The sequence below is a fragment of the Wasmannia auropunctata genome, unplaced genomic scaffold (assembly GCF_000956235.1).
Source record: "Wasmannia auropunctata unplaced genomic scaffold, wasmannia.A_1.0 LD335844.1, whole genome shotgun sequence".
Taxonomy (NCBI): Eukaryota; Metazoa; Arthropoda; class Insecta; order Hymenoptera; family Formicidae; genus Wasmannia; species Wasmannia auropunctata.
The window spans coordinates 150,907-169,789 of NW_012027046.1; the positions used below are offsets into that span (position 1 = coordinate 150,907).

General features: G+C 38.3%; 1 protein-coding gene across 1 annotated transcript in view; it reads right to left on the reverse strand.

The window, feature by feature from the left end:
• LOC105455748 (neurogenic locus Notch protein) overlaps positions 1 to 18,883 on the reverse strand; it is a 234,994-nt gene that overhangs the window by 135,941 nt on the left and 80,170 nt on the right. The window contains exons 3-4 of the mRNA XM_011699287.1: positions 8,393 to 8,664; positions 5,796 to 5,991 (exon numbers count right to left, since the gene is read on the reverse strand). Coding sequence (XP_011697589.1) covers positions 5,796 to 5,991; positions 8,393 to 8,664 — 468 coding nt within the window. The remainder of the gene's footprint in view (positions 1 to 5,795; positions 5,992 to 8,392; positions 8,665 to 18,883) is intronic.

The following is an 18,883-nucleotide window of genomic DNA, read 5'->3' on the forward strand; positions in this document are numbered from 1 at the left end:
ATTACATCGTCTAACAAAGAATTATACGCCAAAATAAAAAATTATATAAATCCAGAAACATCTTCCTATGTAAAATATAAAGAACAATATTAAATTGTCATTCATAAGCCTACCTTAATTTTAATTTTTTTTACAAGATCAGATTAAATATGCATTACATATTTATATAATTCATTAATAAAATTTATTCAAAATTTAACAATACTCTTCTAAATTCATTTTAATAATGTACTTTATATTTAATTAACTATACAAAAAATATACATTGATAATATCAATGTTTCATTAATGGCTACGAGCTGTTTATGGTAAACAGGATATAAATTTAAAACTTGTTTCAAGATACATCTCCTGTAGGACATATGTCCTAAGCCGAGGCGATACTACTTGCCGCACGTATGAACGTTACGCGAATTAATCCGACGTGTCCGCTCGCCGCGAGTTCCGATTAAAACGAGTGCCGAGGATGACGCCCGTCACGCTAAACGATATCTCGCGATATGCCCTTCGTGCGAGATACGCACGATTTTTCCGCGAGACCGCACGCTATGCGTGAGACAACATTGTAAATTTTCCCGTTTGCGCAGTTACGGCCGCCGAGTTCTAATAAAATTTCTTAATCCAGATCACCTTTCCCTTTAGAAGCGAAATAACTGTTTATTAAAAATAAGATTTGCATTTTCTATAAGTTTACGTGGTTATAATCTATAATTTAGCGCAACACAAAATAATGTCTCACAATTTAAAAGGCTTGAATTATATATAATATCTTTATACATGAGAAAAAATGTAGAAACATGATGATTACAAATCATTATGCATTTATTTCTCTTCTAATTCCTGACAAGAATTCTTTTAGAAATTTAGAATTAATCAATACTTCATTCGCTTGTTACCACGTACAGCTTTCATTTCCTTAAAATAATAATGTTGCTACTCAAGGGTAACTTCTTTCTGTTTATTATTTAAAGTTGACATTAGACACATATCTCAAGAAAATCATAGCATAATTTTTAGATTGCAGCAAGGCGGAATCCCTGTCTCCGCGAGATGAGAATAGTAATATTGTATGACACACATCAACCTTCTACTTTCCGTCATGTGGACAGGTCTTCATAGTACCGCGCGGTCTAACGACCCAACCCGAGAGCGTCGTGTTACGTGGCGAAATTCGAAAATATCCGTCGTCATCATGTTGGTCACGTAGTTATCGGCCGCTATCAGAGAAACGGGTTCTTCAAATCGCTCGAGATCCTTACTTTTTTTTCCTCGCGTCGCCATCTGAGTTTCAAGGAAACGACTCTTGCTTCGCGACCGGCTCGGGCGTGATTTCTCGTCTAGGTTTCCACCCCGTGAAAAATAAGCTCGTATAGCTCACTTCTAGGAATGAGACGTGACACATAAAACGCGATTTAAGACGTTAGAAATATACGTGTTAGCAGCACGTAATGGCAAAATGGACAAGATTGGGATAACAACATTTTATTTCTTTATTATTCTTTTTGAAAGTAACAGGCACATTTGAATGTGCCTGGACAGATAATTTTATTCGAACAAAATAACGCAAACGTGACAGTGCAAATAAGATTTTTAGTCTCGACTTACATATTTCTGGCTAATTTTTTGAAACAGAGACAATTGTTTCTTAAAAATCAAGTTAAGGTGACGGTAACTTCTATAGAGATAAAAGTCGTGGGGCAAATGCATGCAAAAATAGAAATGATTGTAGAGTATTTTTAAACATCGTAATTGTCCGCAAGGTAAGAATAAAGCACCAACACGAAATACTCCCAACGTCTCTTTCGCGAAAAGGCCAGGTGCGAGCTTCAGCTAGGAGCACCGAGGAATTTGACCCCTCGGGGTCAATTCGCAACCCGTTGCAGGCCCCAAAATTGCTGCGGAGGCCGCGCTTGATCAAGATCCGCCGTTAATCCATCCCGGGGTTAAGAAACACCACTGGTCTTCGTTTTGCCTCGCCTCCGCTCAATTAAATTCTACTTCAGGGAGATTATTTCATAAATCACATCCTGTCCCGAACACACGTGCAGACGTCCCTCCCCCCTCCTCCCCCATCCATTTTCTCACCCACTTGTTTCTTCACCACATAACAATTTGCCACTATTATTTGAAGGACGGACAAAGGCAAGATCATTAGGACGTGTTGACCTGCACAGGTTACTAGTGAGAATACTCATCAGTTGATATACATAGATCTACGATTTCAGCCAGTTTTTATTGAAAAAAAGGAGATTTTTTTGTTTTTATTTTCTTGTCCCACAAAATACTGATCCATAATGAGTTCCCAGAGAAATAGAATTCCGAAGCAGATCTGAGAAAACGCACGTCGAGGCAGGAAATAGCTTTTCTAAGTATGTAATATCTTTATTTGTTCGCGTCGCGTCACACAGAATTCCAGCAGGAGTTTAGCTCGTCACGCTTGAGGGATAATAAGAGAAGAAATGCGCGGGTTATGCAATTCGCAAAAGAAGCGAAGACTCAGTCGTCCGTACGGTACAAAAAAAACCCGCACGCTCGCATTCTTGCATACCCATAGATCGATCACCGCCGCGGCACGGTCGAGGGAAAATTCTCCGCGTTTCACGGGTGTCTCGGTCCAACGCGGCAGCGGCGGCAAGCAAGCAACGGGCGGCGGCGGCGACGGCGATGGCGGCAGCGCCCAGATGATGCCCGACGGGATTCCGCGAGCTCGCGTGTGTCGCGGCATTTAATTATTTTCACGTCGAAATTTCGCGCTTGTGAAACGATCTGCCGCCTCTCTCGCTCTTCGCCCGCGCGTCACGGCGGCGGCGGCGGCATTACGGTATCCGGGTACACCGATCCTACGTAACAATTTAATAGCATAGTATCTCCGACCGACACCACCTGGCGGTCAGGTATGCCACATCAAAGTCTTTATTAGGCCCGATTGAACGTTACTGCGGCCCCGCTTGCTCATACGCCGTCGTGCAATATCGGCGACGTCGGCAGAATGTTCCGCTTCTCGTCCCACCTTCAGATGCGCTAAAGTCCCAGTTACATTGATATTGATTAATTATTAGCAACATCTCTTTTTCCTTGTCTATATATTACAAATATTAAATATATTACTAATTATAATAAATATATTATTCTATCTCGAGAGAGACAGTATATTTTTGATACTCCAGATTAAAATTTAAACATTCAAGAAGAAAATAAACTTAAAATTCAATGTACCTTTCCAATAATTTTTTCTTTCCTTTTCATTTTGTTTTATTCAAATAATATATTTATTTTATTTTAAATTCAGAAAATATATTAAAAAAAAGTGTAACTAGAGAAATCAACTCGTTAAAATGTATTTTAATAAGTTAAATTATCTTTGTATATAGCTAGTCATACATCGAGATATGTAAATAAAGGTGAGTTTTCTTCTTAATGATATAGTAAACGAAACATGTACGTATGTACATGCCTACAAAAGTACGTAAAGAAGAAAAACATGAATTAATGGAATCCAGGAAGAATCATCAGTAGCATCATGGTTAATCCCTTCGCGATATTTAATAGACAACCAAATCTTGATTATCATACGTCTATATAATTCTCCTTTACATAATTTTAGATAACTAAATATCTCGTAATCAAAATCGATGGCCTTTCTTTATCCTAATTATTCCCTCAATTATATGAGAAACTACATGTATAAGTGAGATAACGTGTATAATATTGTGATATTTATAATCACACTGTTATGACAAAACTTTGAATTCATTATTAATTCGATAAGTTCAATTTATTAATTTTAAATATTTCAATCGCCTGATTATGGTTTTGATAAAATATTCTATTCTAAATTTGACACAAGCGTTACGTGTTTTAATTCTGCAACATGAGTTTGCCAGTTCAACGCAGTTGTCATTTATCATTTGGTAACAGTTACTTTTCACTCGCGTACCTCAGAAAATCAGTGACAGAACGAAGATGAATATATCGTGCCGAATAGTCGTGCCAACTCAGGAACGAATGTTGTCGATGCGCCGACAAAGCCTTTTCTCGCCATTCACGGTAAGCGACTTGAAAGTAGACGGAGCGTCTTTATACACGCACGCTCTCGCGTATGCACGCAATGCAACGACGCACCGATATAATTCAATATAATGTAGGGACCAGCGACATTATCTGGTCCGGCGCGGTCAGCTCGGGCTCGGGCTTCGATTAATCTCGACTCGATCTCAACGAAGCGCGGATTTATAGTCTCCCCGCACGAGGCCGATCCCCCAAGTCCCCCCCACTTAAACCTGTTTTTTTGACGAACTCGTTTCTTTTCCACGGTGAGTTTTCTTTTTCCTCTCGTCAAATCTCTTCTTCTCGCTCCGAGATTCTATTATATACCTTTCCGTCGATCCTCGCTTATCGTGCACCACCATGTGCGAATCCTGGGAGGAATTCTCCACCTTTTATTGATTCTTACATTTCCATCCTCGGTAGTTTCGGAGAATGAAAATATAAGAAGTTGTCTCATTAACGTCGCTTTATTATTTTTCGCATTATCAATCTCTCAGTGCTTACATCGAAATACATGGGAGTTGGAGATATTCCGCGATAATTATTTCTGACACTCATAAAATTGTCCCGAGGCGGTTGTGTATTTAAAAACCGTTTAACTTTCTCCGATATCTACTCGTTCGATCGACGTTGTTCCTCATCGTTGTCGTATACATCTCGCGGACCATGATTGCACGTCGGAACTTCGCGAGCGGAACGGAGGTAATTTTCAACGTAACGAAACGCCGAATTAGGAGGAAATCAATAATCGACCGTGAAATCGAGTCTATGAATTCTCGTTGCCTCGCGTCGTTACGCATTTCATGTTCCGTGGGACCGTGTTCAATTGGTAATTACGACAAGGAGACAATCAATGACACCGCGCCGGCACGTCCTCATCCACCTGCGTCGAGACGGTCGAGGTGCATTTCTTTGAGATGCACTCGGAGATATTTTCGAAAGACCGATCGTCGTCGTCGTCGTCGGCGGCGGCGGCAGCGGCGACCGCACTTATTCATTCTTTGTTGCGAATCCGCAACCCCTCTCTCGTTCCACATATGCAGATCCCGATTGCTCGTAGAATCGATTATCCGCGGCCCGATCGTGACCGTGCACGTTCACGCGATGCACGCGCGCACCGCAACCCGCGGGACAAATGAGAGATTCCTGGCTGCCGAGCTGTGGCCTCGCCTCGATATACGCGCCGGCGACTTCAGACTGTTCATGCCGGCCGTTTCTTTCCGCCGCGCGCGTGCTTACGTTACGACGTTCCTATCATTAAGATACAACGGCGACTATTCTGCGCTGAACGAGCCCGGTAACAAGACCTTTTTACTCTTGAATAAATTTCAGGTACGCACGCTTCATTTTTAACGGAATTTTAATTTAAGTCTTACTTATCTTTCACATTAAAAATAATAAGGTACTCGCGCCGAGTAAATATCGCGTTAATATTTAACGAGTTGAATAAGTCGTCTTAAAGCGACATTGTATGAGAGAGAGAGAGAGAAAGAGAGAGAGAGGGAGGAGAAATATAAAAAATAATTAGAAAGTCCGGTTTCTCGGGTACCTTCGCGAGAGCAGCATTCCATCGATAATTATGCAGTGTCTTCAATGTCCGCTTTAAAACGCCCGACTTAAAAACGTCCCTGAATCTCGATCGAAATCGCTCGCCTCGATGCACACACGTCATGTAATCATTTCGGTGGCGCGATAAAAATACGTACAATGTGTTGCACGGCAACCGTTAAGCATGTCGTCCGACTTACCTGTAAGATCCGTGAATATTCTTGCAGGTACCGTGTCTGCACGGGTTCCTCTCACACTCGTCGATGTCGTCCGCGCAATTCGGTCCCGTGAAGCCAGGTGCACACGTGCACTTGTAACTGTCCTCGAGCGAGCGACACTCGGCCCCGTTTCGACAGGGCGACGAGGCGCAGTAATCCTGTCGCTCGCAATGGTCACCTGAGAAGAAGAAAAAGAAGCGATGTTGTTCAACGTCTTGCACGGATGCACATTCTCGTTAAGTACGGCCGAAAAATCACACGGTTTGCAGCGTCATATTGAGAACTCAAATATCACGATTCAATTTAAAATTACGAGCTCCTCGTGCTGCGTTCGTTATTTCTTAAATGACTTAATCTTTTTTGTGTCATCTCAAACGGATTTTACTTTAGTAAGATATGTAACTCTAACTCTTAGAGATATGGAAATATTAATTAAAAAAAGAAAAAGAAAATTTAAAGTTTAAAATAAAATAAAAATTTCTTAAATTGTTTCCTTGTTATTAAATGCATAAGTTTAAAAAAATTAAAAATATTTAATAAATGACTTTCTCATTTTAACGTTTACAATCGATTTCTACATTAACTACATTGCAAACTTCAAGAAATCGAATGTAGAACACAGAATAGATTATAGAATATGGAATAATAATAATATTATCATAATTTGAAATTATAATTTCAATATTATTGTTATTCCATATTCGCGATAAGAAAACGAGAAAAAATTATAATTGGATATATTGCTATCAATAAAAACTTAAGATTAAACACGTAGGTATTAGAATTAGAATTTTACTTTTTAATCGATTCCACATGAGCATTATTAAATGTAACGATGCTACAAAATCAGTTATTTATTGAAATTTATAGCAAGATATTTTATTTGCATACATGTATTAAAAAATTATACGTATATACTATAGTATTTAAGATATTGGAGAGGAATGATTGAAACTTGAAAAGCCACATATTTTCTATGAGAGCGCGCGCGCTTGGACATTTACTCGCTAGACTATCGTAAAGTATCCTTGGAACCTCTAAGGTTACGGCGCAAAAACATTAAAATAAAATTTTGTAGATGAAGATCCCGGTGAAGATAAGAATAAATTAGCTCGGCATTTCTTGCCGACTAGCATTCGGTCCGCAAGCAGAAGTATCCCTTAAGATGGCGGTAATCTCGAATAGCGGAGCATGTATCTATGGTAAGCGTCTCTCTTTCCCTTCCCTTCGCGGACTATACTGATTAGTGGAACTAATTACCGGAGTCGCTACTTGTTCTCTTGTGGCCAAGATGTCTTTGCTTCTGCGATCTACGCCGTGTAACCGCTATAACTTTAGCGGTGCTCATTGTTCATGACTCATATACATTTAAAAAAAATTCTCTTCTCTATGATATTAATTCAATAAAGGTCACATATTTTATAGTATCAAAATCATGAGTTTAAAAAAATAAATTTTATATGTATTTATATCTTAAATTTCGTAAATAAGAATATTTTAAATAAAGAATAAAATTTTTTTTAATTCAATACTAAACTTCAGAAGAATAATTATTAATATATTCAACTCTCTCTCTCTCTCTCTCTCTCTCTCTCTCTCTCTCTCTCTCTCTCTAACAAGAAAAAATATTGATACATAAAATGAGCTACTATTAAAATCGTAAATTCATGATCCATTGAGAGTTCATAGAAAATACAGGAACTGAGCACCACTCGTCCAAAGGTATTGCCGCAGCAAAATGCCGCATGGTTCTTTGCCAATTATCCTACAAACGCACACTTCAACTTGCCTCTCCTTCCTTTTTCTATCTCTTTCTCCATTTTTCATTGTTTTTCTTTCAAATGTTCCCGTATTTCTAGATTTATTCGTCAAGCATACCAGGACGTGCTTTAGTATTTTAATCTGAAGAACAGTTGCAAAAGAGATATAATCATACCTAAGCATCGACTTCCGTGATTTATGTAAATTTGATATTGAAATTAAAGTAATCCGAGATAAAGGCTGTATTAAATGATATCGAGATAATTTCTATTTCAAGCGAAACAATTCAAGCAAAGCCTGTCATCTGATATTACACACACATAGAGTATCTCATAATAGTTGAATGCAAATTTACAGTTATAGCTCTGTCTCGACGTTTCTTTATGACGCGCAGCGAACAATGCGGACTGGTTAATTGCAACACGTTATCGTCCCGCCTATCTATTAACCTTGCTATTCAACCCACACGAATCGATAAGCATATTTAAGTATTCGATGACTAACGCGCGGTCTATTCATTGACTTACGCAATTATTTCCCTTTAAGAATCCGCATAGTTTCCCTTTAACACCTTTGACAACCGTAACGAGTTGATTTTGATCATTTTATCGGCGCAATTAGTTTACACATTGATTTTTACCGATGTTTGCAGCCAATCGAGAAGTAATTCTTAAGCAGAGTTTCGAATCGCAAATCGACAAATCTTATTATGTTCAATGAAAATAAAAATAATTTGCGTATGTAAGCCCGAATTTATTCGAAATTATAGCAATATCAATTCCTAATCGCAAATATGAAAATATAAATTCTTTACTGACCTGTATATCCGATGCTGCACGTGCACATATATTCGTGCAACGATTTGAGATTGCATGTGGCACCGTTTAGGCAGGGCGAGGAGTCGCAGGCGTTCTCGATGGGGATTTCGCAGAGGCTGGCAGTAAAGCCGACAGGGCATGAACATGTGAAAGATGGTGTGCCACCCCCGATGCCCTCGCGTACCCTGCACGAGCCGCCGTTTTGGCAGCGCGACCCCGTGTAGCATGGATTCAAATGTTGACAGTATTCTCCCACGTATTTCGATGTGCAGCTGAAACAGGATAAAGAGATTAGATTAAAGGATAGATATTTTTTCTCCTTATTATAAATCGGTGTATGTAATAATTTCGAACGGTGGATCGATTAAAGAATTATGATTTTTTGTGTTATAATACTATATCTGTGGTTTAAGTAAGTGCTTTTCAAGAATTTCGCCATTTTTAAGAATTGCCTAAATTATTTTCGTATACTATAAAATTTTCTTGATTAATAAATAAACTTTTTTCAGATATAGCAAGCTTAAAAATTTATTATCCTTCAAATAAAATGCCCATCAATTAACGAAATTATCGAAATTTCTTCAATTTTCACATAAAGACTTTTCTACAATCTACATAAGACTTTTATAGAATCATTTATTTCATAGAATTATCATCATCTATTACAGCAGTTTCTAAATGCTTTTAAGATAAATTAAAAATTTATAATAAAAAAAATTTTGATCTTTTTCATTAGAAATATACTTTTCTGAATTCTATACAAATTTTAAAAAAACGGAAAGAGATAAAGAAGGGCATTCTCAATCGATGTAAGCAATTTCAAAGGGAATATAATGCGTTCTTGCGAAAAGGTATCTTTCGTATTGCGGTCCAGACTTCCACGAAGGTCCAGAAAGGCGAAGAGTTTGGGTCCGGCCTTTGTGATTGGTTTGTTACACATATCAGTAGATTCGCCAAGCAAGTATCTAAACTTCGTGTGTTGCACCTCTTATAATTCCCGTCAAATTCACGGTTCGCGTGAAGTGGCATGAGAAAGAGAACGCATGTCTCAAATGAAAAATAAAAACCGTGACCTCTCTCCACCAAAAAACTTATCCACAATATGTTTCTTGAGTTCCTCCGAAATGTATCGCATGTTATTTCAAATTCGAATTATTTCAACTTACTGTATTGAACGAATTATTCATATATTCAGCTCCTTTTATTATTAGGAATTCAACATGTATGTTTGTGATCTTTTATTCAATTTATTCAATCGCCATCAATGTTCATCGATTTAAAAGCTTCATAAGATTGCCACTAAGTGATAGACCAGATGCGCAGATACTGTTTTAATGGCGCGGGAGGTCAACGGTCGTGCTTTCTCGATAAGGAAATTATTGCCGTGTTCCGCCGACTTTCGCGACAAAAAACGATGGTCAATAACGGACCCTAATGACCGCCGCACGGAGCACGTTATATTGTAAGCTGCGATCGATCGTCGCTTTTACGTTGCAATCCGCATCGATATGCGAAAGAACCTAGAGGAACTGGTACCCTTAAGGTAACTTGCGTCTCCTCATGTTGGCCGACTATAAAGATTTTTCTCAACTGCGCGATCTCCTTTACGGCGATCTCACGTAGCGCGCGTATCCTCATTACTCTGAAAGGACCTTCGTTATCTTCTTACGGCACAAGACAAATTACAGCGTTTATGAAACGAGTTCACTCGCTTTCAAGTTTAATGTGCCATATTCACATATACAATGTGGCTTTATTATTTGCTAACATTGACCTATTTACCTTAAAATTGTCTGCATATTCTTTGCGAAATGGTGTTGGGAAAACTAATCTACAAAATCATTTATTAGCGATTAAACAAATCTGACAAGGGCGGTGAGCAATTTTACGTAGATAATATTTCAGTTTAGTAATACAAGCTTACAACTTATAAATTATACAATTTATGTAAACAATATTTAGTCTATATAAGCTGTATGATACAACGATATAATTTTTTATAATTAGAGTTTAACATTTAAAATAAAAAGTTTTAATGTGTACTCAAACATATATGTATTAAAAATGCATAATCAAATATTCTCTACAGAGATCTCGATTTCAAGTCCTTCAAAGAACTAAAAACCAATCCAGTCTAACTTCCTGGACATTATCTAAAAAGACTCTGCACATAGAATCAAGTTTCACGTGAAATACGTTCGTTTACATATACTTATTCTATTGATGCCACCGAGATTATGGTATCCCTAAGCTGACATCAATATGCAACAACGTATCGAGCGCATTGTCCTGCAGCTGCAGCTGGAGGCATGCATTACGCACCGGGTTTCGGTCTCGACTTCTTCCGCCGCTTTCCATCGCGTATGTGCGCGCGCGGGACCGCTTAGAGTGCCACAGCCGGTATCTCTATAAACGGAAACGACGATTCCACGGACATTACTTGCTCAATAGCGAGTTTCTTCTTGGGCTGCCGGTCAGGGCCGGCGTGCGTCGTGCCATTTGGATTTATTGACTTCTAGCCGTGAATATCCGCCCCTCGAGCAACGCAGAGATGTAAGTAACGCGATCGCTAATATGAGCACGTTAAAGTCTGCAGATACAACAAATTAACATCTTTGCTCGTGCGACGACTCTCTTCTTCATATGTAGTTGCAAGAAATTATAATTGCGGAAATTTTGTAACAGCGTAATATTATACAATTAAAAAAAAATCGGAGCATTGCAATGAATAAAGATAGTATGCAAAAAAAAATGTAAAAACGTAAAATCTAATCTAAATCTATAATGCATAAATTAGTGAAGTATAACGCACTGTAAGTATAATATGCTGTCGCAAGAATATAAAGTGCATACAAATTATTATTTATTTACAGCACGTACGCTACGTTTATGTGTAGCATTTAATTTAATAGCCGGTATGTACGTTTCATACGTATACCAATGTCTCAATCATTCGAATGAGATAAAGGAGCAGCATGCGTACATGGCGTTAACGCGACGTTCTCGCTACCGATATCTAACGCGATAACGCCAGATCGGAGACGTCGCGCGAACGAGATTGTAATTATCGACGAATGTCGCAACATATACGTACATCCTGCCCCTGGGTGTAATCTTGCAAATGCACACAAATAAGTATCCTTCTTGTAAACGCATAGATAAGTACAAATAAGCGACCGGGCGAACAGATTCGTGTTATGCAAATTATCATCAGCTCTATACGTCGCTCACGACCTGCAATAAGATTGCCGCGATTCCGGAAGCGTTTTATCAATTCAGGCGTCCCGAAGGCTCGGCTTCTCTATTTCGCAACCGCGAACCGGTCACCATAGAAGCCGTAAATTGCATGGAGCGCCAGTGTTTAGTAAACACGGCGCGGTTCAACGATAAGAGATTGTCGCGCCGCTACCGGCGGGCAGTTTCGCACATTTATAAACGCGTACGAAAACCATTTCGCTGCGAGGCGAAACTCGTCGCTCCGCTCGCTAATTGCGACGGTCATCAATTACTGAGTAATTTAAGCGCCAGGCGCTTCGAGCTGGTTGGCGTTTCGAGCGAACGCGATTTGCCAGAGAGCGGACAGGCCGGTGCGTTAAACATTTTACGTGTCCGCGATGATACATATATACGTAATGGATCATCTAGAAATACGCAACATTAATGTGTTCATGATTAATACTAGTGAATTTGGAAAGCAGCACATTCTTTATCCTTTCAACACCTATCATGTGAAAAATCTCTGATATTTGTCTCAAGAAATGGAAATAACAGTGTTATTGAAAATTATTTACCTTATCTGCTATTTACGCTTTTTATATTTTATACATTTTCGTACAAGCAATTCTATTTCCCTTTCATATATATGCGATTAGAAAAATACGATTGTGTTGCATTATACTTATTGAAAATAATGACAGTAACAATAGTAGTGAAGATTTTTTATATTTTTTTTTGTTTCACTTCGTACATTGCAATATATTTGTAATATAAGAGTGCTTATTAATAATAGCTGTAATATTACAATAACAGGAATTGGATATCTCTATCCTAGTAAACATCATAATATATGAGAATAGAACTATTAATTAGCATATATTATTATAGCGCGTTCAACGAGCGCTTCATTTTTAGGGTTGACTAAATTAGCATCTCTAACAGTGCTAACTAATAACTCAAACAAACCTGTGGAATCCCTAAAATGTGCCTCATATTTCGTCGGCAAGCATAATATGGAACACATTAGGGTGCATTCTAATTGAGTAGGGAAACATAACATTAAACTTGTTTAAAGATGGTCAATAAATAAAATTACTATCTGCATTTCTATCTTTATTCTAGATACCTTCTTACGAAAAATGTTTATTTTGCCACACTGAATTTTCACGCAAAATAAAATTCAAATTCTGTTTGAAAAATTTAACGTATAATGCAAACGGAAACGAGAGTATCTTACATCAATTTTAGCTTCGTTTCGCATATAATAAAGATTATTGAAATGGTCGTGCATTGTGCGATCGAGAACGTGGGAGTGCAAAGTTCCTACTGCCTCCATGCCAATTTCCGTGGTCTCTTCCTAGCTCGCAAACGAAGTTCTTAATTCGTTCACACGATAAATTAGTAGATGCTGTACTCGAGCGAGTTTAGATTATATCAAAAACATAGAGTTCTTCATTTTTAACATGTATTTAATAACATTATTCAGTCAATCAGATAAAGTTTATTCAATGACGGATATGATGTATCAATTATTAGATATATTCAATCATTTTAAGCAACGACGCTTTCCATGAGAAGTGTAACGAAATTTCTCTAACGAGTTGAGTCAGGAAGTCGATTACATCCGCGACAAAAATCGTCTGCGGAACGAAATTAATAAAGCTGGATCGCCAGGATATTGCACGTGGTCGCAGCATCAAGTGCGGCACGTCCGCGTGAAAGATCGATAGTCAAGATTTCCGTGAAGTTATCGCGCAGTATCATCCGGAAATTAACGGATCGCTCGCCGAAATTGCCTCGTAAATCCGAAGGATATTCTCTCGCCCGACTTGTTCCTGTCTCTCCTTTCGCTGCGAGGCATGATGAATAGCCGTATGCGTTCCCCGTGATCTAAACAGGTATCTGATACTGCGTCGCGTGCAACACCTCGGTAGTAAGTCTTTACTGATTTTCGGAGCCTTAATTGACGAATAAATGCGACGCAACGAAGCAGTCTGGCGAAAAATGACGATAAACAATGGGCCGCATCAATTTGCTATTATTTTGGATATGAAAAAATTAGGGAAATTTTGAATAAAATGCGTGACTTGATTATTATTATGTACATTATATAATTTTTGAAATAGGATTTAATTTAGAATTTGTTTAAAAAATGTTTAATATTAAGTCTTAGGTATAGATATATTTTTATGTTTAATTAAAATTTTTCAATTAATTTTTCGTATAAGAATTTAGATGTAAATAATAAATTTAAAAAGGTAAAGAATGTGCTTTTCTTTCCAAATTCATGATATTAAATAGCTATAAATATCAATGATTTTTTCTCTAAATTTTCTTCTAGTTTAACTTCTAATATTTGTAGAAATGAAACTTCTGGTGCACGTCGCAATCATCTTAAGCGATAAGTACAAGTGTACATCGTCGTTAATATCGGCACGCGAGATTACAAAGTTGCCGCATTAGGGACCGTAGCTTTTTCGTCTAAAACATTCGCAATGTGAAACGTGCTATGGAGTAAAAGAAGACGAACGGAGGAAAGAAAAAAGAAATAGAAAGAAAAAAAATATAAAAGCAACTACCGTCATCCCCCGCCGATAATGCGCGGCACTTAGCACTAAAATGGCAGCCTCCGGTGTCATTACGAATCGTCCACTTAGCCGGTAATAACCCGGCAGTCCCAGACGGAACGGAAAGCCAAGCGTGAGCAAAACGAGCTCGAGCATCTCGAATCGAGGATCTCGGGGAGAAGGGGTCTTCCCCCTTTTCTCCACCAGATGATCGTACATCAGGAATGAAACGATAAATTCTCGAACAGCGAATTCCGCCAGCGATATTCATACCAAATCTGGAAACTGTTGGAGAAAAGTATAATCGCGGTTCGTTGATCGATCATACTTAAACTGAAAATGCTGTTTGCTACCGAAAATACAAGTTTGCAAAAACCTTTATAAATTAAAGATATATTTATTACATTTTAAAAAATAAAACGAATAAAAAGTAAATCAAATATTAATACATATCTACAAAAATCAGTTGTTTCATTAAGGTAATCCTTTCTACGACAAACCAACTTCGCTAAAAAGATGCTTGCACCATACTTTTCTCTCTCGCCAAGATGAATGACTTCCGGATGTCGAGAAATGTAAGCCACCGCCGTTTAAGAAGATAATTTCGGTAAACGAACGAGGATCAAGTCGATGTTTCCATAACGAGAATGCGGTAAGAGAACATCGTTAATTATTTCTTTGTCAGCATTACGCAGAGATACCCCATTTAATTTTTTGTGCTTGTTTTTAATCCCTTACGTTCAATAACTAAAACTCGAGTTAAATGTCTCAAGGCAAATTTCAAATTTTTTAAAATAAAAGATACAATTCCTTTGTCTGATATTTGTATAAAAAAGAACTCCATTTCGTCGAGGATGTAACATCCTGTAGACAGATAATTTTCGAAAGTTGAGAAATGTAAGTTGCAATTATATAACAGGGATAATCACTAAGAATTGAGGGTGAAGGAAGATAAAGGTCGCTTATTATTGGCCGACAGTGACCGACGGATTTGGGACCGGAACCAACGACTTGGACGGCATTCGGCCGCGGTAAATTCCCCGGCTTCTTTCGGCACGAGTTCGAATTACTTCGACGAACGAGAGAGGCGGAAAGGGGGAGCGGGAGGAAGGAAAGACAACGAAGAGACGAAGAGGCACGAGTTGTCCGCGGAGAGGAAAGAGGAAGGGCAAGTGAGCGAGAGGAGGATGACGAGAGAGGAAAAGGGGTAAAGACAGTTGTTATTGGTGGCTCTTAGGCGGGCAACACGCTTCGTCGGTCACATTAACGACTCCGACCAGGCCAGGATCGTACGTTTTTGCGAACGACGAGAGATCAGCCGCCGCTTTTTCCGGCCACCTTGAACACGAGCAATTGCACTCGTCGAAAAGCGGACGTGCCGCATCGCGGCGGCGACGGCGGCGGCGCGGCATCGGATCGGCAATCGTTTTATGTAGGCGAGGAGCGCGAGCGATTTTTCGGCGGCGAATGATCGATCACTCAATGTCGGTCGCTACGTGATCGTCGCTCGAAGCTCCGCAAGAAAGAACTTGTGCGAACTTTCATACGGATGGAAGTATCCAACCAATATTCTTCTCCATATAAATTAAAGTCTTTATCAAATAAGATATTAAAAAAAGCAACATCTAGTTAAAAATCATCAAATACAATTAATGCTAAAATAATTTAAACTTTAAATAGATTAAAAACAAAACCATATATTTTAAAAATGGCATTTAGTCATAAGTTAAAGTCGCTTCATAACTAGGATTCCATTAAAAATTGAAAAATTGATATTTAATATCTTGAAATATACTTAAATTAACTCTTCAGAGAATTAGATGCTGCATCATTAAAAAAAATATTGATAAATGTTATATTTACTAGAATTATTTTCAAATTATAAGTGAGAAAAGTATTGACATTTCAGAATATTGACTTGTATAATTTATATTCTTGAAGGTAAATCTTTCTAATAATATGTTAGAATCCCATTGATCTTGCGATCCTAGCATTAAGTAGTTTGTCGAACCCTGAGGATAGGTAGAAACGATTCCTAATGCCCTTTTGAAAGATTTTAATGTTTCTCTAACTCCTATATTGTTCTGACTTCAGATCTCAGATTACGTACGAACGTTAAAATCGAGCGATTGTTCGAAAAAAGTACAACGGAAATAATTAAAATTATCGATCATTAAAATATGCAAATAGAATCTTTAATGGCAATTTCCGCCAGCGCGAAAATATATTTAACCGGTTTCGTGCACGAGCGCTATCTATTACGAAATATTCATAATTTTCCTGCTGCTAATGGACCTGAGATTAATTAGGTAGTAAAATAGCGCGCAAACGAGATAATAAAGTTAATAACGCCACAGAATTTATTAATATATATCATTAGGCATAAAATACAAGAAGAAATGAGGAAAAGAGACTAAAGAGAAAAGGAAAACTAATTTCGTGCACAACATGACGCAAGTACTTCGCCCATGATATTATGTAAATTAATGCAAATTCCATAAAGCAATGAAGCAATTATTTCATCTCCTTTCTTATCTTTCGCTTTTCCACAATTTTCATGCTTCATGTATATTTTACACGGTACGTCCATTTCGTTCATTCCACAAATACCAAAAATCTTTGATATAGTGTATCAGTACTTAAAATAGCTACGTTTCGAAATCCCTCATTTGTATTACGACGAAAACTGGTTATGGATTATAGAGACAGTCGCGATGAATCCCAGAAGGCCGAACGAACTCTTCTCTTGCGCGCGGAGGCTACAGTATCACGAAAACTCATCTAGAGGCCGGTCCTTCCACGGGACGGAGACAGGGAAAGGATGCATCTCTTCGGCACTAAGATCACCAGTCAGCCACCAACATCACCACCCACCATCAATGCTCGGTGGACCGCCCAACCACTCGTGCTGGGTCCATTAGTGTCTCGGCTTGTAATTTGCCGCGCCGAATGTTAATGGACTTCGGGGATCTTCCTCCTCCCCCTCCCCCTCCCCGCTCCTCTTCCTCATTCTCCTCTCCGAAAAACTCCTCTTGGTACACGGGTTGACCGCGTCCTTGCGTCTCAAGAGCGGAAAGGATCGGGAGTCTAAGAAAACCGACTACCGAAACAGAAAAAAAGAACCAACAGACGCCAGTAATAGGAAGAAATATTCTTTCACTCACTCACACATACATACATTCTCTCTCCTTCCTTCTCTATCTGGGCCTAGAAGCGTGTAATTAGTCCTCGACGCTGATCACTCTGGCACCCGCGGCGACCCGCTAATTAAGAAACGCCACCGTAATACCATCGTCGTCGAATTAGCATCTATTAAGGCTAGGAGCGTCGCCGACAGAAAACCAATGCCGACTGTTCAAGGGAGTCGTTGGTGGACGAGAGAGGGGGGGGGGTACAGTGGAAGGTCAATAGCGGTTCGTCGAATAATTAAGGGTCGACGGACGCGATCAATTAACGGCAGGGCAAGGATAAGGATCTGAGAAATAAGAAATTGTCGCGACTTGATCGTGCTCGTTGTACTGGGTGCGATAACAACTGAAGGGTTGATCGTGATTCCATTAAATTCAAAAGAGTACGGAAAAAACCTTCAGTAAAATGTTACTTTCTTTATAAAGGAAGAAATACGAGATCAGCAAGATTACATGTACTAAATATAAATATAAAATATCATTCCATTTTCTCAGCTCTACATACTCTAGTCATAAAATGTTTCTTTCTTCTAAAGATAAAACGTAATGCACAGCTCAGTCACATAAAATAATGAAATGAATTATTATTACATGTTAATATTAACATATTAACATATTAATATATATTACATTAACTGTATAAAATTCAATTTTTGTCTCTTAACAAGACACGAGTATTATATGACGAAGGAAATAAAACATACCATTTTAATTAATTTCCTGTTTTTCTGAACATGGAAACAGCAATAAGGTTTCCTGCAAAAATGATAGATGTTGTGAAAAAGCACATGTATTTAATTATGTGCCTGTAGGTAAGAAATGCGAAAAGTACGAAGGGAAGAACATACGTCTTGCGTAGTGTCACAATCGATGTATATTATAAAGACGATCAGGATGTTCCGAAGGGTTATGGAGTGCTATTGTGAATGAATACGGTAGTAAGACCGAGTGGAATTTCCCACGTGGATAATGTGACTGCGGGTTAAGGGAGTAGTCCTATTTCGCGGGGGAGCATTTACGAATACATAGAGATGAATACCCTTGTTTACGAAGATCTCGGATTGTTCGGATGATTGATAATCTCACACTAGATTTCCGATTATCCTACGTTTGGCGAGAAATCGTCCAACAAATAAGTTTGCAACAAATTCAATATCATTCTTATATGTATGTCTTTGTTCTTTATTAACATTTAGTTTTCAAAAATTATAATTATGGAACAATAAATTAAATTATTTAATATAAAAAACATGTTTTAGCCATTTCTACATGTACAAATATGTATATCTTTTAATGCAACTCGATTAAAAAATGCTATTGCCACCGATTTTTTCACGCGGAATGATTAAGAAATAAAATATTTTTTCATCATAAAATTGCAAATAAATGCAAGATAAAATAACCGGTGCGTTTGGGGAAAAAAAGTAAATCCAAATAAAGGGAATGGACGGTATTCTCAGGAGAAGAGGACAACGACGTGTATCCTGCGGCTTTTGAAACGTAACACTCGGCGGCTCGTG